General features: G+C 44.2%; 1 protein-coding gene across 1 annotated transcript in view; it reads left to right on the top strand.

Moving 5' to 3' along the window:
• The window catches only part of LOC145345623 (dynein axonemal heavy chain 8-like), a 1,557,438-nt gene that overhangs the window by 1,212,259 nt on the left and 321,258 nt on the right, over positions 1-23,921 (top strand). The window contains exons 71-74 of the mRNA XM_080193457.1: positions 576-743; positions 5,387-5,602; positions 7,954-8,091; positions 12,644-12,771. Coding sequence (XP_080049583.1) covers positions 576-743; positions 5,387-5,602; positions 7,954-8,091; positions 12,644-12,771 — 650 coding nt within the window. The remainder of the gene's footprint in view (positions 1-575; positions 744-5,386; positions 5,603-7,953; positions 8,092-12,643; positions 12,772-23,921) is intronic.

Below are 23,921 nucleotides of genomic sequence, written 5' to 3' on the forward strand. Positions count from 1 at the left end.
TTTTCATCCACAAATTTTGAAATTGCACCCTGTGTATCAAGGTCTAAGTTATTAATACATATCAGAAAGAGCAAGGGAAAACCCAGATTAAAAACATCCTTGATTAGAAGTTTGGAAACTATAATCCAATACATTATTTTCTGATGTGTAATTCTTTATCAGAACACTTGTGTACATATTTTCAGTGTTCACTGTTTCTGACTTTGATAAGTAGTTTTAATTGCATAAGTTGAACAACAAAATACCCTTACAATGATTTACATTTTCACTGACATTTTTCCTCCCAATTCCCTATCCTCCTCACCTGTTCAGGTATTTTGTAACATCATGATAGCAAGTTGCCCATGTGAATCATATGATCCCATTGAAAACAACATGAGTGGTGACTTCAGATCCACGGCCACCTACTCCAGAGAAACCATAACACCAACTGTCATGCTGCATCTCCAAATCAATTTTTTTCTCTCTGATTCAGCTAAATATTGATTATATGCAAGTAGTGCTGAGCAGCAGTTGAACAATGTGACAAAGAATTGCCTGTATTTATTTTAATCACATTATCTTTCTCTTTCCAGACAATCAAGCCTGCTGATATTTCCACTGTGCGTAAATTAGCCAAACCGCCTCATTTGATTATGAGGATTCTCGACTGTGTGTTAGTTCTCTTCCAAAAGAAAATGGACTCAGTTACCATGGACCCTGAAAGACTCTGTGTCAAACCATCCTGGGGTGAATCTTTGAAGGTGACTCTAACTATTGTAATGTTTTGCCAGGTTAAGAGTAAGCACTGATCTTGAGCATCAACTTCAGAAGAATGTGGTTTCCTTCTTCATTCTCAACACCCTTGCATCATGTCAGGATCAGTAAGGTTCGGATTTCAATGGTGAATGTGTCTGTGCAAAGCCTACTAATAAATAATTTATGAAAATATACATTATTAATATCCATTTAAATAATTTTTGTTTGGCATTTTATTGACTGGAAATTCTGCAGAGAGTAGCAGACCTCCTGACTCCCCATCTACAATGCACAAATCGAGAATGTGATAGAATACTTCCCATTTCCCTGGATGGGTGCAACTCCAACAACAATCAAGAAGCTTGGCATCATCCAGAACAAAGTTGCCTGCTTGATTGCCATCTCTTCCACAAACCATCACTCCCTTCACCAATGGTGCACAGTAGCAGTGTTTACTATCTACAAGAAGCACAACAGGAACCAAAGTTCTTTTCAACAGCAGCATCTTCTAAACCCACAACCATTACCATTTATCAGGACAAAGGCAGCAGAAATATAGGAACATCACCACCTGCAGGTTACACTCCAAGCCACTTAGCATCCTGACTTGGAAATATATCTCCGCTCCTTCACTGTGGCTGGGTCCAAACCCTGAAGCTCCCTCTCTAACAGCACCTCAGGGACTACAGTGGTTCAAGCAGGCAACTCACCACCACCTTCTCAAGAGCAATGAATGCCAACCTAGCCACTGACACCCATGTCCTTTAAATGAATATTTTCAAATAGTTCTCTCCTGAGACAGAATTCCAAATTCACAAAATCCTTTCAGAGAAATCATTCTCCTCATTTCTGTCCCAAAATATCAGTTGTTATAGAACATAGAACAGTACAGCACAGTACAGGCCCTTCAGCCCTCGATGTTGTGCCGAGCTATGTCCAAAACCAAGATCAAGCTATCCCACTCTCTATCGTTCTGGTGTGCTCCATGTGCCTATCCAATAACTTCTTGAAATTTCCTAAAGTGTCCAACTCCACTATCACAGCAGGCAGTGCATTCCACACCCCAACCACTCTCTGAGTAAAGAACCTACCTCGGACATCCCTCCTATATCTCCCACCATGAACCTTTGTCCCCTGATATTAAAGCAGTGCCTCTTGTTTTTGAACTCACCAGCAAGGGGAGACATCTTTTCTATGTCCAAGACCATTCAGGATCTTATACTCTTCAATCAGGTCAATCAATACCTTCAATCAATAGCTCACTCCTCTAAACTCTAGTGGAAACAAGCCCAATTTGTCCAATCTATCCCTATACGACATCCCACAATCCAGGTATTAATATGGTGCATGGTTCTATGGTTTCACTAAAATGAAACTCAACTCTGCGTAAATAGACAGTCAATTTATTATAAACACATTGTGTGTGACTTGGGAAGAATTACATATACACAGAGAAAATAGGAGCAGGAGTGGGCCATTTGGCCCTTTGAGCCTGCACCACCATTTATTACGATCATGGCTGATCATAAAACTCAATAGCTTAATCCTGCTTTTTCCCCATAATCTTTCATCCTATTCACCTCAAGCATCTAGCCGCCTCTTGATTACATTCAATGTTTTGGCATCAATTACTTCCTGTAATAATGAATTTCCACAGGCTCACCACTCCTTGGATGAAGAAATGTCTCCTCATCTTCATCTTAAATGGTCTACTCTAAATCTTCAGATTGTGACCCCTGGTTCTGGACTCCCCTACCATCTGGAATTTCTTCCCTGCATCTACCTCTAGTCAATCATAGAATAGAATCCCTACAGTACAGACGGAGGCCATTCAGCCCATCAAGTTTGTACCGACCACAATCTATGCCAGGCCCAATCCTGTAACCCTTATTTACCCTGCTAATCCCCCTGACACAAGGGCCAATTTAGCCTGGCCAATCCATCTAACCCGCACATCTTTGGAGTGTGGGAGGAAACTGGAGCACCCGGAGGAAACCCACGCAGACAGTGACCCGAGGAATTGAACCCGGGTCCCCAGGCTGTGAGGCAGCAGTGCTAACCACTGTGCCACCATGCGTTTTAGAATTTTTTAAGTCTCTATGAGATCCCCTCATTCATTGGAACTTGAGTGAAACCAATCCTAACCCAGTCAATATCTCTTTATGCAACAGTCTCGTAATCCCCAGAATCAGTCTGCCAAACCTTTGCTGCACTCCCTTGAGAGCAAGCAAATTCTTCCTCAGAAAAGGAGACCAAAACTATACAGGGCCTCACCAAGGGCCTGTATAGTTGCAACAACACATCCCTGCTCAACATGTACTCAAAACTTCTCACAATGAATGCCAACCTGACATTTATCTTCTTTACCATCTGTTGCACCTACATGCTTATCTTCAGTGACTGGTGCCCAAGGACACTCATGTCCCACTGCATACTCCCCTCTCCCAATTTACAGCCATTCAGGTAGTAATCTGCCTCCTTGATTTTGCTTTCAAAGTGAATAATGTCACATTTATCCAAATTATACTGCATCTACCACTGATTTGCCCACTCACTCAACCTGAGCAGATCATTCTGAATGATTTTACCCTCCCACCCAACTTGGCACCATCTGCATTTTGAGATGTTACATTTTGTTCCCTCATCCAAATCATTAATATATATTGTGAATAGCTGGGGTCCCAGCATCGATCCATGTGGCACCCCACTTGTTACTGCCTACTAGTTTGAAAAGCACCCATTCATTTCTACTCTTTGTTTCCTCTCTGCCAACCAGTTTTCTATCCATCTCAATACACAACCTCCAATCCCATGTGCTTTAATCTTACACAATAATCTCTTCTGCGAGATTTTGTCAAACGCTTTCTGAAAGTCCAAATATACCACATCAATTGGTTTCTCCCTTGTCAACTTCACTAATTACATCTTCCAGGAATTCCTGCAGATTGGTCAAGCATGATTTCCCCTTCATAAATCCATGCTGACTCTATCTGATCCTGCCACTGCTTTTGAAATGATCTGCTATAAAGTCCTTCATAATGGATTTGAGAATTTTCCCCCCTACCAACGTTAAGCTTACTAGTCTATAATTCCTTGTTTTCTCTCTCCCTCCCTTTTGAATATTGGAGTGACATAACCGACCCTCCAACCTGCAGGGACTATTCCAGAGTCTATAGAATCCTGGAAGATGACCACCAATTATTTCTAGAGCCACCTCCTTAAGTACTCATTATTCTTTCATATTTCTGGAATCTAAAATGGCATAAAGCTAAAATGGTGTCTACAAAATTGTGGACATCAAAAGGGCTAGGTGTGAAAGGCATGCATTTGAATTGAATGGGGCCAAGTTACATGTTCTACAAGTAAACACAGTATGGGTAGAAATTTAATTAGAAGTAGATGAGAATTTGAATTTCAAAGGGAAGTAAGGAGGTTACAACTTTGAAAAGATCAGAAATTAGAAAAAAGTTTACATTTTATTCTACCTGAAAGTGTTGTAAGTGTTGTCCATAAGGAGGACATGAAAGAATTTTATATTCTGGGAAAGGTAAATTTGAAAGAAGGGGATAATTGGAAAATATGACAGAAGCAAAACATATTTAAAGAGAGGTTGGAAGCTATGTTACATGTGGTCATATAAGATCTCCTGAAAGGACTGTTCTATGTTAAGACAGAATTGTGAAAAAGTGAAGTTAACAGCCTTCAGCCACTCAAGAGAAGTGTTGGGGGTTGTTCCAGAAAGCAATTTTAATTGAAAATTATGAATTTCAACAACTGAGAGAAAGAGAGACATCCTAGGAAATTCCTTCCTGGAACAACAATAAGTTGTGCCTTGTGATAATATTGCTGGAATTTTATGGATTATTATTTATGGACTGTTGCCAAAAGGGGTGTTGATTTGTGAGGCCACGAGGCCACCCAAGAAAGAATATTTTGGGAAAATCCTTTGTAAGACTATTTTAATCACGTAAGTGTAATTTTGTGCGTTTACATTTTCTTTCCAGTTGTTAATAAATGTTTTAATTTTAATATTTAAAAGCTCCAAAAGTGTTACTAGAATTTATGGCTCCTGACTTGATAGAATCTATGGAACAGAGATAGGCCCTTTGACTCAAACTGGTCAATGCTGACCATAATGCCAAACTAAGCTAACCCCATTTGCCTGCATTTGGCCCATGTCCCTCTAAACCTTTCCTAGCCACATAACTGTCCAAATGTCTTTTAAATGTTATCAATGTCCCTACCTCAACCACTTTCTCCAGCAGCTCATTCCACATACATACCACTCTTTGTGTAAAAAAGTTGATCCTCAAGTTCCTATTAATTCTTTCTCCTCTTAACTTAAATCGCCCTCTAGATCGCGATTTCTCAACCCTGGAAAAAAGACTGAGTGCATTCACCCTATTCCTGCCTCTTATTGTCTTGTACACCTCTATAAGATCACCCCTCAGTCTCCTATGCTCCAAAAACTACAAGCCGGTCTAATCTCGCCCTATAACTCAGTCCCTTGAGTCCTGGTAACATCCTTGTAACTCCTTTCTGTATTCTCTCTAGTTTAATAACATGTTGTTCATAATTCAAAACAATTTATATCAATTAATGACTTAATCTGAAGTATAACAAGGGAATTTTGTCACTCCTTTTATAGTTATTGAGTGGCACCGGCTTTCTCCAAGCTCTACAGCAGTTCCCAAAGGATACCATCAATGATGAAACTGTAGAACTTCTCCAGCCATATTTCATTATGGAGGATTATACATTTGAAAATGCTAAGAAAGTCTGTGGGAATGTTGCAGGTTTGTTATCCTGGACTCAAGCTATGGCTTCCTTCTTTGCTATTAACAAAGAGGTGCTGCCGCTAAAGGTAAGACTGAATCAGAAGAATATTAAAAGCAACTGCATTTCACACATTCAAGTACATAAACTGTTATCTACATAAGTATCTTTCAGTATTATGCATGTTCTATTTGAATGTTTCCATTGTTAAACAAATTTAAATGAAAGTTGAAATGCTAACATTTTTGTTATCAAAGGTTTCAGCAAATTCCTTATTTAACTTGCCTTTCTTGGTTCTGGTTGAGAGTCATGATGAATTGATGGGATTTTTTTCATGGTGTGGAATTTTAATAATAAAGTCAGAGAATTGGACAGAAATCAGTACTGTAGTGCTGTTGTCTAGCACTAACTTGTATCCCTCTTGTGCCTTTCTCATATAGAATCAGGGAATGTATTGATAAACAAATCATGGAGCAGCACAGTCCATCAGTTTATGCCAGTTCTTTTGAAGAGTAATCCAATTAGTCCCACTCCCTTTCTTGTCTTTCCTTCAAATATTTATCCAATTTCTTTTCGATAGCTGCTATTGAATCAACATTGATCACCCTATCAGACAGTATTTCTAAAATCATGATCACTTGTAACAAAGACATTTTTCCTAATAGAGGTTTAAGCATGAGAACAGGCCCTTCGGCTCAACTCGTCCATGTTGCCTTTTTTATTTTGAACCCTGAAACGAATCCGAATTGCCCACATTTGGCCCAAATCATTCTATACCCATCTTACCCATGTAACTATCTGGTTTATGTTGCAAATCACCTTAAGTACATGCCTTTCTACTTGTAGGAATTGGGAAGCGTTTCCCTTACTCTATGAAAATCCTATGAACTACATTAATCCACACGTAACAGGGTGTCCTAACTTTTGTGGATAGAGAAAGTAATATACAGCCTGGAAAAAGGCCCTTCGGCCCAATCGGTCCATGCCAACCATGGTACTCTCTCAGCTAGTCCCAATTGCCCACGCTTGGCCCATATCCCTCTAATTCTTTCCCATAGAGTCACAGAGATTTACAGCATGGAAACAGGCCCTTTGGTCCAACCTGACCTTGCCATCCTTTTTAATTTAACCGCTGAGTTACTTCCAATTGCCCACATTTGGTCCATATCCCTCTATGCCCATCTTATCCTTACAACTGTCTAAATGCTTCTTAGAAGGGAAAATTATACCCAGCTCTACAATTATCTCTGGCAGCTTGTTCCAGACACTCATCACCCTATGTGTGAAAACATTCCCCCTCTGGACCGTTTTGTTTCTCTCCTTTCTCACCTTAAGCCTATGTCCTCCCTTTGGGAAAAGATGTTAACTATCTAGCTGATTTATGCCCCTCATTATTTTATAGACCTCTATAAGATCACCCCTTTCCAGGAAAAAAGGGCCTTTCTTTATAACTCAACCCATCAAGTTCTGGTGCCATCCTAGTAAATCTCTTTTGCACTCTTTCTAGTTTAATAACATCCTTTCTATAATAGGGTGGCCTTACTAATGTCTTGTACAACTTCAACAAAATGCCCCAACTCCTATATGCAGTGTTCTGACCAATGAAACCAAGCATTCTAAATGCCTTCTTCACCACACTGTCCACGTTGACTCCACTTTCAAGGGGCTATGAACCTTTAACCCAATATCTCTTTGTTCTATAACTCTCCCCAGTGCCCTACCATCAACTGAGTAAGCCCTGCCCTGGTTCAATCTACCAAAATGTATCACCTCACATTTATCTAAATTTAGCTCCATCTCTGCCATTCATTAGCTCAATTGGCTACCTCATCTTGATTTAATCTTACACAACAACCTACCAAATGGTACATTGACAAAGGCCTTGCTAAAGTTCATGTAGACAACATCAATTGCACTGCCCTCATCTACCTTCTTGATAACTCCGTCAAAAAACTCAATCAAATTTATGTGACATGATTTTCCACTCACAAAGCCATGCTGATTATCCCAAACGCAACAATTGGGACTAGCTTAAGGATTTTTCATGGACAAGTTGGGGCAAAGGGCTTGTTTTCTTGCTGTAAACCTCTATGTTTCTAACTGTTTTAGAAGCACTGTTTACTTTGTGAAACAATTCTTGTAATCTTTTAGTTTTCTACAATTTTTAAGAAACATTTACTTTAAAATATAATCATTTCAGTTGGTCATTGGCATTAATTTCCTGATTTCAGAACACCTCCTCGTCATATAAAAAATTCAAAAACCATTTTGGCAGCTGCTTTAACTTTCCCTGTGGGATTTTGGCAGCTCGGATAAGGTTCATTAGAGGCTACTTTTTTTTTTGATGTTGCAGCCATTGAGAAGATATTTTATGTTGCTGGAAAGGTTTTTTGATAGAAGAGAAATGATTGGCTTTCCTTTTTTAAATGCCCATTATAGGCTAATTTGGCCGTACAAGAAAATCGCCTCCAACGGGCCATGAAGGAGTTAGATACCGCCCAAGCCCAACTGGATGACAAACAAGCTGAGTTGGACAAGGTACAGGCAAAGTTTGATGCTGCCATGAAAGAGAAAATGGTGAGTCAGAATCGCACAAGACTTCAAGTTAATCCATAAATATGTTATCACTTTCAATGTACTTCATGTAATGAAATTATAATGAATGAAATTTGGATTTTGGTATTTTTCTGAAATATATTTCCTTATATTTATGTTAAATCTGTCACAAAGATTTACATAGGTCATATTCCTGCACCAGAAAAGCAGCCAGGGTCAGCCAAGATTGAAATGCCTGCTAACAGTTAGGGTGGAGTTTCATGGCCCCCTGTTGACAGATTTACAAATTTGCAGGAAGCATGGGAGAGACAAGTTTAATGAAACACGTTGCTAGTTTGCTGCCTTATTGCCCACCCCTAAGTTTGCCGTCTGTGCTACATTTGGAGGATAAAGCATCAGTCATTCCACTTGCCTTAGGCCTACTCAGGGCCTTACCCGGCCAATTAATAAGAAGTTGAAGACCTTGTAGGAGCTTTTCAGAGGTGTATTATGCTGGCTTTTTTTAATGCATTCATGAAACATAGGCATCACTGGCTGGCCAGCATTTATCGGCCATTCCTAGTTACCCAAAGGCAGTTAAAAGTCAACCACATTGCTATAGTTCTGGACTCACATGTAGGCCAGACGGGGTAAGGATGGCATCAGTGAACCAGGTGGGTTTTTCCTACAATCAACAGTGGTTTCATGATCATCAGTACAATCTTAATTCCAAACTTTTTTAAAATTCAAATTCCACCACCTACCATAGCAGGATTTGAACACAGGTCCCCAGAGCATTAGCTGAGTTTCTGGATTCATAGTCTACTGATAATACCACTAGGCTATCACTTTCTCTGTACCATTATCCAGGAGATTTCTCTTTATTTACTTTAGATCAGCAAATACAAAGAATTCATGGGCCTGCAGCGATTCACAAAGGCAGCTCACCATCACTTTCTCAAGGGCAACTAGGGATGGGCAATAAATGCTGGCCAGCCAGTGATGTCCATGTCCCTTGAATGAATAAAAAATTTGAATATTTGATTTAGTTTACAGTTTCAAACAATTCTTTTTCACAATCTCACCATCTTACTGCAGTGAAAGCAGACTGATTTACTTACATTACATTTATTCTCAATATTATCAGTTTTGATGAGCATAACATCCTCAGCCTTCTCCATTAGCCAGAATCCTTTTGGCAAAAGAGCCATAAACAACATGAGGAAAAGCATATTTCGATTAGGATCTGGAATGTGCTGCCTGGGAGACTGGTGGAGGCAAATTCAACTGTGACATTCGAAAGGGAACTGATGAGAAAGCAATGGGCTGTGGTGGAATGGGACTTGCTGAGTTGCACTTGTAGAGAGACAGCATGGAGACACAAGAGCAGAAGAAATAGAATACAAAGGATTGAATGATCTCCAGCCGTGCTGTAAACGTTGTACATTTACATGACTATCTCCAAACAATGGGAACTTTTTTTTGCATCGAGAATCTTTAGTCTCATTAAAAGGTCCCTTCATAAGATCATTCTGAAATAAGATTTAGCATGGTCACATGAAGAAATATTAGGACAGGTGACCAAAAGCTTGGATGAAGAAGTGACCGAGAGGATTGAGAGAACTAAAGAGATATAAAGGCAAGGGTTAATAACAGGCAATGCAGAAGGAACCAGAATAAGAAGAAAGCCAGCATCTTAGAGAGTTGTTTTGCTGGAAAGGTTACAGAGAGAGGCGGAGAGTCTATCACTGATAAAACAGAAAAAGAAATCTTTAATACTCCTAAAGTTATCAGATACTAGATTTCTATGGGGTTTCTCCAATCATCTGCTTTTTTGAAAGATTCAGGAATCTCCACATTCAACCCCTAATATGGAGGAGATATCCAGAGAGCTTCTCATCTTCTTGTTTCATATGGGTTTAGGAGTAGAAGTTATCATCCCAGTTTTAGTGTCAAATTGCCTAAGCAATCCAATCTCCTGCTAGAGAGTATGTATAATTCCAGAATAAGAAGTCTCACAACACCAGATTAAAGTCCAACAGGTTAGACTTTAACCTGGTGCTCTCAGATTTCTAAGTGTGCCTACCCCAGTCCAATGCCATCATCTCCACATCATAATTCCAGAATGACATCCTCAAACATGAGGTGAAGATAAGATGTGATTATGTGTCCCAAGTATGTTCAACGTTTTCACAGTCACAGGCAGACAGGGCTTTGAGGTGCCATTTGTAGATGAGGTGGCCACATTGACCATATCACTCTGTATTCTACTGAGGATTGTCCACATGGTCTGGGGGAGATTGAATTCTGGTTGTTGAGATGTTGGGTTGGAGATAATGGATGGGGCTTTCAGACCCTTCTCACTATCCAGATCTTCCAGTCCTGCCAAAGGCCACACCTCATCAAAACCATAGAACCATAGAAAAGTTACAGAACAGGAGGAGGCCATTTGGCCCATCTTGTCCATGCCAGCCTGAGGACACCTAGGTGCCTGTTCCAACCCCACCTTCTTACATTTGGCCTGTAGCCCTGTACCTTACAGCACCTAAGGTGCAGATACAGGTATTTTTTAAAGTAGTTTAGGGTCTCTGCTTCCACCACCAATTTGAGCAACAAATTCCAGACACTTAAAAAGGTCTTCATGTCCTCTCAACACAAACTCTTATTTTGAATCCATGTTCCCTGACTCTAGAATTCTCCAACAACATTTATCCTGTCCACTCGCTCTCTTCTCATAATGTTGTCTACTTAAATCAAGTCACCCCTCTGTCTTTGTTGCAAGGAAAATGACTCCAACCTATCCAAACTCTCCACATTGCTATACGTTTCTAACCCTGGCAACATTGTAAACTTCCTCTGCACCCTCTCGAGAGTAAATATGCCCTTCCTGTAAAGTGACCAGAACTGCACACATAACCCCAGCTGTGGTCTCACCAATGCTTTAAACAATTCCAACATTATATCCTTAGTTTAATATTCTATATCTCTGCCAATGAAGGAGAGCATTTTATATGCCTTCTTTACAGCCTTGTCACTTGAACTGCTGTCTTTAGAGACTTGTGTTCTTATATGCCAAGATCTCTCACTTCATCTACACCACGTGGTATGTTCTCATTGATTGCAAATTCCCTATAATTGTTTGACCTCCCTAAATGAATGATCTCACACTTCACTGACAAATCCCTACAACATGGCCAGAGAGCAATGCAAGTGACCATTGACCCCTGTGGGAATGCAAGATCTAGCTGACAGCCAATAGTGAAGCTGCCGAGGGGGTGAGAGCAGGGGCTGAGAATCATTGTATTCTGACCGATATTATGTTTATTTAAGATGGTGCTTTCTACTAAGTCTTCCTTCAGGTTTCATCAATGTTCGCAAGTTGGTCATATTTGATTCAAGTCCAGAGAGTTTTATCAAGCTATGTAGTACTTCTCCACTTCTTTTAACCATGTATTTAGAACATAGAACATAGAACACTACAGCACAAACAGGCCCTTCGGCCCACAAGTTGCGCCGACCACATCGCCTACCAACCTACAGACCTATCTATAACCCTCAATCTCATTAAACCCCATATACTCATCCAGAAGTCTTTTAAAAGACCCCAGCGAGTTCGCCTCCACCACCACTGACGGCAGCCGATTCCATTCACTCACCACCCTCTGAGTGAAAAACTTACCCCTAACATCACTTCTGAACCTCCCTCCCCGCACCTTAAATCTGTGTCCTCTCGTAGCGACCATTTCAAACCGGGGAAATAGCCTCTGAGAGTCCACCCTATCTATTCCTCTCAACATTTTGTAAACTTCTATCAGGTCGCCTCTCAACCTTCGTCTCTCCAGGGAAAAGAGTCCCAGCTCCCTCAACCTAACTTCATAAGGCATGCCTCCCAGTCCAGGCAACATCCTTGTAAATCTCCTCTGCACCCTTTCAATAGCTTCTACATCTTTCCTATAGTGAGGCGACCAGAACTGCGCACAATACTCCAAATGAGGCCTGACAAGGGTCTTATAAAGTTCCAGCATTACCTCCCGACTCCTAAACTCAATCCCTCGATTAATGAAGGCCAGTACACCATACGCCTTCTTGACCACCTCCTCCACCTGCGAGGCCGATTTAAGAGTCCTGTGGACCCGGACCCCAAGATCCTTCTGCTCCTCAACACTACTCAGACTTCTGCCCTACTTTACTTTACTTCCCTAATTTTCTCATTCCGAGACTACTTCATACATGGCTCAGGTAGTAATCCAGAGATTATAACCCTTGAGGACCTGTTCTTTAATTTAGTTCCTAGTGCTTGATTATCCACGAACAGATCCTCTTTCCTAGTCTTGCCTATGTTGTTTGTTCCAACATGGACCACAGCAAGTGGATCCTCCCCCTCCCAGTCCAATATCATTTCAAGCCGGTCAGTGATGTGTCTCATCCTGGCAACATGCCAAGCCACCCAATGAATGAATACACATTCAGAGTTGTCTGTAAGGATGTAGAGTCTCCAGTTGTTGCTGATATGAGTTACTTATTCCTCTGTGTGCTGTAGTTTTGTCAAACCAAATCAGACAGCTGAGGGTCATGACTTCTTTTTATTGTTTAGGACTTGGTAGAAGATGCAGAAACATGTCGAAGAAAGATGGAAGCTGCATCGGCACTGATTGATGGCTTGAGTGGAGAGAAAATCAGATGGACAGATCAGTGCAAGGAGTTTAAAGCACAAATCAACAGGCAAGAGCAAAATACTGGCAATCCCAGAACTCTGATTCATTGTCAGAGATGGAAAATTATGAAAAAAGTTAAAAGGAAGGAGAATTCAGGAAATGATGGGATTCAAAAAGATAATATAAAAACAAACACAAAGGCACTTTACGTAAACATTCATCGTGTTGTTGTTCATCCATTGTCATCGATGAGGACCTCGACACCATTAGTCATTTTGAGGCTGGTTGTGGTGTGTCTGAAGATGACTGATCAGGCCAATTCAGGCACAGAATGTTCTGGCACATATTGAACAGGCTTGTGCAGACACTGTAGTTGTTGCGCTGGTGGCTCTGGACTTGTACAGCTCGCGCTTAAGTTGTGCTTCAGCAATACACCTTGCTTCATGAGCTTGACAGCCTTTGTGGATGAGGCAGCGCCAGGTAGGGCGGTTTTGTGCCAGTGTTTCCCAGGTGGTCGTGTCAATGTCAAGCAACTTCAGGGAGGCCTTGAGTGTGTCTTTGTAACGTTTCTTCTGCCCTCCATGCGAGTGTCTTCCAGCAGAGAGTTCCCCAAAAAGGAGCTGCTTGGGTTTGCGCTCGTCTGACATATGGATGACATGACCTGCCCACTGGGTCTGTGCTCTCATCAGCAGTGTGTGGACTGATGGTAGACTTGCTCTAGAGAGAACTTCAGTGTCTGGTACTTTGTCTTGCCATCAGATGCGTAATATTCTGTGAAGATAAGTCATGTGGAAATGATTGAGCTGTCTTGCAAGCCTTCGATACAGAGTCCACGTTTCACAGGCATACAGGAGGGTAGTGAGTACCACGGTGCTGTAGACCCTCAGTTTTGTTGCTGGGCTGATTCCTCGATGTTCCCATACAGTGGAGCGCAGTCTACCAAAAGCAGAACTTGCCTTTGCTATTCTGCAGTTAACTTCTGTATGAATAGTCACTGCTTGGGAGAGGGTGCTGCCAAGATAAGTGAACTGGTCCACTGCCTGTGGTTTCTGCCCTTTGATTGTGATTATGGGTTCTGTGTACGGTGCATGAGGAGCAGGCTGGTGCATGACTTCGGTCTTTTTAATGTTGATGGTGAGTCCAAAGTTGTCACAAGCCTTGGAAAATTTGTCCATACTGACTTGCATCTCTGGCTCTGAGCCAGCATACAGGGCACAGTCATCGGCAAAGAGGAAATCTCTCAGAACAGTCTCTTTCACTTTGGTAATAGCTTGAAGTCTCCTCAGGTTGAAAAGCTTCCCATCCACTCTGTACTTGATTCCAGCAAAACTGTTCTGGAAGACATCATTCAGCATGGCAGTAAACATCATGCTGAACAGTGTGGGTGCGAGCACACAGCCCTGTTTGACACCATTGGTGACTGGGAATGCCTCAGAGGATTCTCCGCCATCCAGTACTCTGGCCATCGTTCCATCATGGAACTGGCATACCATCTGAATGAATTTGGAGAGGCAGCCGAACTTTGACATGATCCTCCACAAGCCTTGTCGGCTTACAGTGTTGAAGGCTTTCGCGAGGTCAACAAAGGTTGTGTAGAGCTCGCAGTTCTGCTCCTGACACTTCTCCTGAAATTGACACGCAGCAAAAATCATGTCAGTAGTCCCACGACCTTTGCGGAAGCCACACTGTGACTTTGGAAGCAGGCCCAGCTCCAGATGAGTGACCAGACGATTTAGCAGGACTCTTGCGAGGCTTTTTCCTGTGATGGAGAGCAGCGAGATTCCTCAGTGATTGTTGCATACTTGCTGATTGCCCTTCCTCTTGTAGAGGTGTACAATGGAAGCACCTTTAAGTTCCTGAGGAATGGATCCTTGCTTCCAAACGGACTGGAACAACTCAGTGAGCTTCTCGATAAGTGCAGGACCAGCAGCTTTATAGATCTCTGCGGGTATGGCATCTGCCCCTGGGGCTTTGCCACTGGATAGCTGGCTGACAGCTTTCATGACTTCGGCTACTACCGGTGGGTCATCCATGGCTCTGTTGATATCAACCTGGGGAATCCTGTCTATTGCCTTATCATTAATAGATGACAGTCGGTTGAGGACAGCTTCAAAGTGTTCAGCCCATCTCTGCAGGATCTGAGCCCTTTCTGTAATGAGAGTTGTACCATCTGTACTCAGGAGGGGGAACTCCTGAGAGATTGAGATCCATAGAGAGTGTTGAGGGCTTCATAGAACCGTTTCAAGTTGTTTCTGTCAGCATATCCCTGTATTTCATCTGCCTTGGCGCTCAGCCAGGCATCCTGCATTTTACACAGTTTATTACAAAGAACAACACAGCACAGGAAACAGGCCCTTCGGCCCAACGAGCCCGCACCGCCGTCCCACTGTCTCAGTGACCTATTCAGTGACCTAGTCTACGCCTAATGTGCGAGGATCCTAGTGCTATGACTCCTTTACTTTTTGCTCTTCCTAACTGTAACCCATCCATCTCTCCTCCTAGGTCCTAGTATCTGCTCAGTGTTACTGTCCCTATCCATTATTTCCTCATTTTCCCTAACTAAAAACATATCCTCCAGCCTCAGTTCCAGCTGCCTCACCCAGGCCCTTAATCTCTGCACCTCTAGACATTTCCCGCATATGTGGGCTTTCGGGAGATGTGCTGTCTCCAGAAATGTCCACATATGACAACGAACACAGTGAACACGTGTAACCCTAGACCCTGCCATTATGTTTGCCCCCTATTAAGGTGTCCTATTAATTCCTGTTACCAAGCCTGCGCTTGCCCAAGCCCAGTGAGCTTAAGCCCTGTTACCTCTCACTCTGCTTCCCGCCTCACTCCGCTGCCCGCTCCCGACGCTGCCCGCTATCTACCTTGGCCTTCTTTTTATACTCCCGCGCTCCCTTCCCAGCAGCCCCCGCGCCTATCTCCCGCTACGGAGCGCCAAAATAAACAAAAACCCTCCCGAACTAGAATTAAGTCAAAATACAGTAATTACAATGCAGCACACTCACCAAAAGGCAGCCACTCGTCGAAATATTCTGGACTGTCCTGCGAGCACTGGGAAAAGCATTTTTCTTAGCAGCTGAAGATGGGTCGTTCTGACAGGCCCGATGAAGACGGTGCTTTTCAACAAGTAGAGCCTGTATCTCCTCATCATTCTGAACGAACCAATCATGCTGCTTGCGGGTGGAGGGCCCGAGCATCTTCAGTCCAGATGTGTGGATAGCATCCCTGAAGTGTTCCCAGTCATCCTCAGCGCTGCCTGTGAGGTGTAGGTCAGCAAGCTTGATTTCTAAGTCTTCAGCCAGCGCTGAAGCTATGCTGGGGTCCTTTAGCTTGGCTGCATTGATTCTTTTCATAACCTTGCTTCCTTGTGGTCGCCTCTTGGGTCTAATGCGGAGCCTCATTTTGGAGACAATGAGCCTGTGATCTGTCCAGCAGTCAGCACCACACATGGCCTTGGTTACTCTGACATCCTGCCTGTCTTTTATCCTGACAATGACACAGTCGATAAGATGCCAATGCTTAGAGCGGGGGTGCATCCAGGAGGTCTTGTTATGGGTAGGCAGACGGAAGGTTGTGTTGGTGATGAGGAGGTCGTGTGCTGCACAGGTCTTCACTAAGAGTAGGCCATTACTGTTACACTTGCCCACTCCATGCCTCCCAATGACTCCCTGCCAGGTTGCAGAGTCACACCCTATTCTTGCATTGAAATCGCCAAGCAAGATCAGCTTGTCAGTACTGCCCACTGCTGATAGTAGGGCGTCTAGTTCTTCATAGACCTTGTCTTTCATCTCGTCCGGGTTGTTCATTGTGGGGGCATAGGTGCTGATCAGGGTGGCTTGACTTCTGTTCTATAGCGGAAGCTGTAATGTCATAAGTCGGTCATTCACACTCTTGGATAGACTATCAAGTTTCTGAACAAGGTGACTCCTGATGATGAATCCAACTCCAGCATCGCCACCCTCATCGCTGCCGCGACTGCTCCAGAAAAAAGTGTATCCACCTCCAGTTCCAGTCAACTGACCTACGTTGGCAAAACGAGTTTTGCCCAGCTGCAATGTCAATGTCATATCTTGCAAGCTTTCTGGTAACTAAGGCTGTTCTTCTCTCTGGTCTGTCTGCTGTAGGGTTGTCTAAAAGCATGCACGCGTTCCAAGTGCCAATGCTGAGCTGTGTCACCTCGTGACACAGATGGGATCCACAAGATGGGATCCCCGCCAGCCGCAGTAAACTGGCCAGGGTGTGGTGAAGCAGGTAATATTTAGGGCACCTTTTCTAGCCCATTCCTCATTCTACGGAGGTGAGCAGTGCGAACCTGAAGAGGATTGCTCAGTCGCCCAGATAGACGCCGGGTTCCACTGCTGCTTCAGTCAGTGGAAAACGACATTAGACCTGCGTGCAGGTCCGTGACTACAGCTCCCAGTGTACCCACATCTGCTGCTTCGTCACTCACCCATCGCCACAGGGCTTCAAGGGTTGAACAGGACACTGATGATGATGGTGTCGAAACTAGCGCTTGATTTGGATTAAAGTGAGGGAGAGTTGCGCAGCGTCAGCCTCACTCTCTCTTCCCAATTCCCATCTAGATCCAGTGGCAAGACAAGAGTCAAGACGGCTGGAGGTGGGACTAGGTGCAGTGGATGACCAGGACGTCTTCTGTGTCTTGTCCTGCTCTTCACGTTCCATGACACTTGCAGAGACCACCTTCTTGACCGTTGGACCTTCTATTGGTCTCTTCCGCTCAACCCTCCGGAGTCTGTCTTCACAAGCTGGGATAGACATCTCCCTATCTCACCGAGGATTGAGACCTGTCAGCTACCCTTACCTGATTTAGCTGGCATGTCAATGCCGTTGCCCGGGGTGTGGTCGCTGTCGCATGCAAACAGCTACGGGGAGCCACAGGTGAGAGCTAAGTGCCACGTGGGGACAGAGGATGGACAAACCGCTCTGAAAGGATGCGACATGTTCCCCCATCAAAGGTATTTTCCCTCCCTGACACCCCATACATGCTCATAAGAACATAAGAAATAGGAGCAGGAGTAGGCCATCTGGCCCTTCGAGCCTGCCCCGCCATTCAATAAGATCATGGCTGATCTGTTGTGGCTCAGTTCCACATTCCCGCCCTCTCCCCATAACCCTTAATCCCCTCTCTTATCAAAAACCCATCAACCCGCTTCTTAAAAATATTTAGCGAGGCAGCCTCCACCACTTCAACGGGCAGAGAATTCCAGAGATTCACCACCCTTTGAGTGAAGAAGTTCCTCCTCAACTCCGTTCTAAACCGCCCCCCCCTTTATCTTGAGGCTGTGCCCCCTAGTCCTACTGTCTTTTTTGAGCGGGAAGAGCCTCTCCACCTCTATCCTATCCATCCCATTCATCATCTTATACGTCTCAATGAGATCTCCCCTCATTCTTCTAAACTCTAACGAGTACAAGCCTAGTTTATTCAGCCTATCCTCATAGCTCAACCCCCTCAACTCCGGCATCAGCCTAGTAAACCTCCTCTGCACTCCCTCCAAGGCCAAAATATCCTTGCGTAAGTACGGCACCCAAAACTGCACACAGTACTCCAGCTGCGGCCTCACCAATGCCCTATACAGCCGCAGCAAGACCTCCCTACTTTTATATTCAATCCCCCTCGCTATGAAGGCCAGCATCCCATTCGCCTTCCTGACCACCTGCTGCACCTGCAAGCTGGGTTTTTGTAACTCCTCCCTGCATTATTCCTTCCAAAATACATCAATTTGTCAGGATTAAATTCCATCTGCCATCTATCTGCCCAGTATACCAGCCTATCTATATTCTGCTGTGTCACCTGACAATCTTCCTCACTATCCGCCAATCCTGCCATCTTGGTGTCGTCCGCAAACTTGCTGATCACACCACGTACGCCCTCTTCCAAGTCATTTATATATATTACGAATAGAAGAGGTCCCAGTACTGAGCCCTGCGGCACACCACTGGTGACAGACCTCCAGCTAGAAAAGGACCCCTCCACTACTACTCTCTGTCTCCTGTTGCCCAGCCAGTTTTCAATCCATCTAGATACCTGTTCCTGTATCCCATGTGCCTTAACCTTTTCTACCAGCCTACCATGAGGGACTTTGTCAAACGCCTTACTGAAATCCATATAGATGACATCAACGGCTCGCCCATCGTCAACCGTTTTTGTCACCTCCTCAAAAAATTCTACCAGATTCGTAAGGCAAGACCTCCCCCGAACAAAGCCATGTTGCGTATCCCTAATCAGATCGCAACGCTCCAAATGCTCATACATCCTATCCCGAAGAATTTTTTCCAGTAATTTTCCTACCACCGATGTCAAACTCACTGGTCTATAATTACCAGGGTTATCCCTACTACCCTTTTTAAACAGCGGTACCACATTAGCTACCCTCCAGTCTTCTGGGACCTCACCTGTGCCTAAAGAAGAGACAAAGATTTGTGCCAGAGGCCCAGCAATTTCATCTTTCTCCTCCCTAAGCAGCCTGGGTTAAATACCATCAGGCCCCGGAGTTTTATCCGTTTTTATGCTACCTAAAAACCTTAGCACTTCCTCCCTCATAATGGATATTTCCTTCCACTGATCTACAGCTCCCTCCAAGACACTACACGACACCGATCCCCTCTCCTTTGTGAATACCGACGCAAAGTATTCATTCAGGATCTCCCCCATTCCCTTAGACTCGATACATAGCTCCCCTCCCTTGTCCCTAAGAGGACCAATTTTCCCTCTAACTACTCTCTTGCTCCGAATATAAGAGTAAAATGCTTTTGAATTTTCCTTAATCCTATCGGCCAAGGCCATTTCATGCCCCCTTTGCGCTCTTCTAATTCCCCTTTTTAGCTCCCTCCTACTCTCTCTATATTCCTCCAGCGCACTCTCCGTACCCAGTTGTTTCGACCTAACATATGCCTCCCTCTTCTTCCTGACCAAGTCTTCGACACCCCCTGTAATCCACGGCTCCCTAATCCTGCCTTTCCCATCCTTCCTCTTTACCAGCACGTGCCTTTCCTGCAACATTATCAGTTTGCCCTTAAAAACCTCCCACTTACCAACCGTGGACTTGCCAGCTAACAGTCCCTTCCAATCAGTGTCCTGCAGCTCCCTCCTAATCCTGCTATAGCTCGCCTTCCCCCAGTTCAGCACCCTCCCCTTCGGACGGCACTCATCCCTTTCCATTTTTATCCTAAAGTAGACGGACTTGTGCTCACTGTTAGCCACATGTTCGCCTACCTCAACCTCAACCACCTGCCCCGGCTCATTACCCAACACTAAATCCAGTATAGCCCCCTCCCTAGTAGGGCTAGTTACGTACTGCTCCAGGGACCCTTCCAACACACACTTTACAAACTCCTCTCCCTCCGAACCCCCAGCTCTAGGCACCTTCCAATCCACTCCAGGAAGATTAAAGTCACCCACTACAACCACCTTATTATTTCTGCACCTATCTAAAATGCCTCTGCAAATACCTTCCTCCACTGACCTCGGGCTGTTGGGTGGCCTATAGTATATCCCTAGCATCGTAATCTCTCCCTTTTTATTCCTCAACTCCACCCACAGCGACTCAATCCCTATCTCTTCCATATTGTCCTCCCTCTGCACTGCTGTGATGTTCTCCTTTACTAACAGTGCCACCCCACCACCTCTCTTCAACCCTCCTCTGTCACACCTAAAACACTTGTACCCAGGAACATTCAGCTGCCAGTCCTGCCCTTCCCGTAACCACGTCTCCGTTACTGCCGCCACATCTAACTTCCTCACAAACATCAAGGCCCTCAGCTCATCCGTTTTCCCTGTCACACTCCTCGCATTGAAACAGACACAGTTCAACCCACGAGTGTCCCTCGGAACCTCCTTCTCCCTGACAATTTTCCTTTCACCCAAACCTACCCTATCACCCAACTCACTCCCGACCCCAGTGTTTACTGAGCTATCAGTCACATCTCCACCCCCCCTCCCTATTAGTTTAAACCCTGGCTAAACACTCCAGCTAACTTCCCTGCTAAGACATTTGTCCCTCTCCCATTCAAATTTTCCCCATCCCTCCTGTACAGTTGCCCTTCTCTCACAAATACCTCCCAGTGGTCTACAAAAGTGAAGCCCTCTACCTTGCACCAATCCCTCAGCTATGCATTCAGCTGCATGAAAGTGGGCAAAGAAGTGCCAGATGGAATACAATGTGGAGAAGTGTGAGGTTATGCACTTTGGTAGGAAGAATAGGGGCGCAGATTATTTTCTAACTGGGGAGAGGCTTCAGAAATCTGAAGCACAAAGGGACTTGGGAGTATTGGTTCAGGACTCTCTTAAAGTTAATATGGAGGTTCAGTTGGCAGTTTGGAAGGCAAATTCATTGTTAGTATTCATTTCTAAAGGGCCAAAATACAAGTGCAGGGATATACTTCTGAGGCTGTATAAGACTCTGGTCAGACCCCATTTGGAATATTGTCAGCAGTTTTAGACCCCATACCTGGGGAACGATATACTGGCCTTGTCACAGGAATGATCCCAGGAATGAAGGGTTGTCATATGAAGAGCGGTTGAGGAGTCTGGGTCTAATTGAAACTTATAGAATACTGAGAGGCCTAAAGAGAGTGGACATGGAGAGGATGTTTCCACTAGTGAGGGAGACTAGAACTCAAAGGCACAACGTCAGAGTGAAAGGATACTTCTTTAAAACTGAGATGAGGAGGAACTTCTTCAGCCAGAGAGTGGTGAATCTTTGGAACTGTTGCCACAGAGGGCGATGGAGGCCAGGTCACTGAGTGTCTTTAAGATAGAGATAGATAAGTTCTTGATCAATAAGGAGATCAAGGGTTACAAGGAGAAGGCAGGAGAATGGGGATGAGAATCATATCAACCATGATTGAATGGCAGAGTAGACTTGATGAGCCAAATGGCTCAATTCTACTGCTATATCTTAAGATCTCATTGTCTAATTGTCCAATGCAAGAATCTCCTGGACCTAGAAAATTAGCACAATGCACTCATTAAAAAACTACTTCACCAGATGTCATGGTAGCTTTGCAATTAACTCAGCAGAAAGCGAGAAATAAGTGGCTTCAGATCCAGGATCAGTGTGGGTTCATGTCCAGGGACACTGGTGTAACAACACCACAAGTTCTGAGGTACAGGTCAGGGATGGAGATGTTGACATTGACGTGGAGTTGGGGACCTGGTTATGGTCAATGCTAAGTATAAGATTCACCATTGCTCAGTTGTTTGTTGGGTCAGTAGCAAGATCTTCCTGCTACTATCACTGGAAAACAGTCGCTACCAACCATTCCTGGGTGGACTGGAGGAGAATCTGCAGGATGACATTGCTAAACTGTACTTATTGTCTGCTCTGAGACTTCACTCCAGAATGGCAGGCTTGATTTGATTTATTATTGTCTGTATTAGCATGCAGTGAAAAGTATTACTTCTATACAGGCAAAGCATACTATTCATAGAGAACATAAGAACATAAGAAATAGGAGCAGGAGTAGGCCATCTAGCCCTTCGAGCCTGCCCCGCCATTCAATAAGATCATGGCTGATCTGTTGTGGCTCAGTTCCACTTTCCCGCCCTCTCCCCATAACCCTTAATCCCCTCTCTTATCAAAAACCCATCAACCCGTGTCTTAAAAATATTTAGCGAGGCAGCCTCCACCACTTCAACGGGCAGAGAATTCCAGAGATTCACCACCCTTTGAGTGAAGAAGTTCCTCCTCAACTCCGTTCTAAACTGCCTCCCCTTTATCTTGAGGCTGTGCCCCCTAGTCCTACTGTCTTTTTTGAGCGGGAAGAGTCTCTCCACCTCTATCCTATCCATCCCATTCATCATCTTATACGTCTCAATGAGATCTCCCCTCATTCTTCTAAACTCTAACGAGTACAAGCCTAGTTTATTCAGCCTCTCCTCATAGCTCAATCCCCTCAACTCTGGTATCAGCCTAGTAAACCTCCTCTGCACTCCCTCCAGGGCCAAAATATCCTTGCGCAGGTGCGGCGCCCAAAACTGCACACAGTACTCCAGCTGCGGCCTCACCAGTGCCCTATACAGCTGCAGCAAGACCTCCCTACTTTTATATTCAATCCCCCTCGCTATGAAGGCCAGCATCCCATTCGCCTTCCTGACCACCTGCTGCACCTGCAAGCTGGGTTTTTGCGACTCATGCACAAGGACCCCGAGGTCCCTCTGCATGAGAGAATGCAGAATATTGTGTTGCAGTCATAGCTAGGGTGCAGAGAAATATCAACTTAATGCAAGGTAAATCCATTCAAAAATCTGACAGCAGCAGGGTAGAAGCTGTTCTTGAGTCGGTTGGTACATGACCTCAGACTTTTGTATCTTTTTCCTGATGGAAGAAGGTGGAAGAGAGAATGTCCGGGATGCGTGGTGTCCTTAATTATGCTGGCTGTTTTGCTGAGACAGCGGGAAGTGTAGACAGAGTCAGTGGATGGGAGGCTGGTTTACGTGATAGATTCGGCTACATTCACAACTTTTTGGAGTTCCTTGCAGTCTTTGACAGAGCAGGAGCCATATCAAGCTGTGATACAACCACAAAGAATGATTTCTATGGTGCATCTGTAAAAGTTGGAGCGAGTCATGCCTGACATGTCAAATTTCCTTAATCTTATGAGAAAGTAGAGGCGTTGGTGGGCTTTCTTAACTATAGTGTTGGGAGGGGGCAACCAGGACAAGTTGGTGATCTGGACACCTAAAAGCTTGAAGCTCTCGACCTTTTCTACTTCGTCCCTGGTGATGTAGAGGGGGGCATGTTCTCCTCTACACTTCATGAAGTTGATGACAATCTCTTTCGTTTTGTTGACATAGAGGGCGAGATTATAGTTGCTGCACCTGTTCACTGGATTCTCTATCTTATTCCTGGACCCTGTCTCATCATTGTTTGAGATCTGTCCCACTACAGTGGTGTTATCAGCAAACTTGAAAAATCAAATTGGAGGAGAATTTGTCCACATAGTCATAGGTATATAAGGACTATAGTAGGGGGCTGAGAACACAGCTTTGGAGGGAACCAGTTTTGAGGATCATGGAGGAGGTGTTGTCACCTATCCGTACTGATTGTGGTCTGTGAGTTAGGAAGTTCAGGATCCAGTCACAGAGGGAGGAGCCAAGGCCCAGACCATGGAGTTTGGAGATGAGTTTTGTGGGAATATGGGAACAATGGTGTAGAAGCAGTATGTGAGATTATCCAGGGAGGGGGG

This window comes from Carcharhinus amblyrhynchos, chromosome 7, assembly GCF_965287045.1.
Source record: "Carcharhinus amblyrhynchos chromosome 7, sCarAmb.v2.hapA, whole genome shotgun sequence".
NCBI classification, from domain to species: domain Eukaryota; kingdom Metazoa; phylum Chordata; class Chondrichthyes; order Carcharhiniformes; family Carcharhinidae; genus Carcharhinus; species Carcharhinus amblyrhynchos.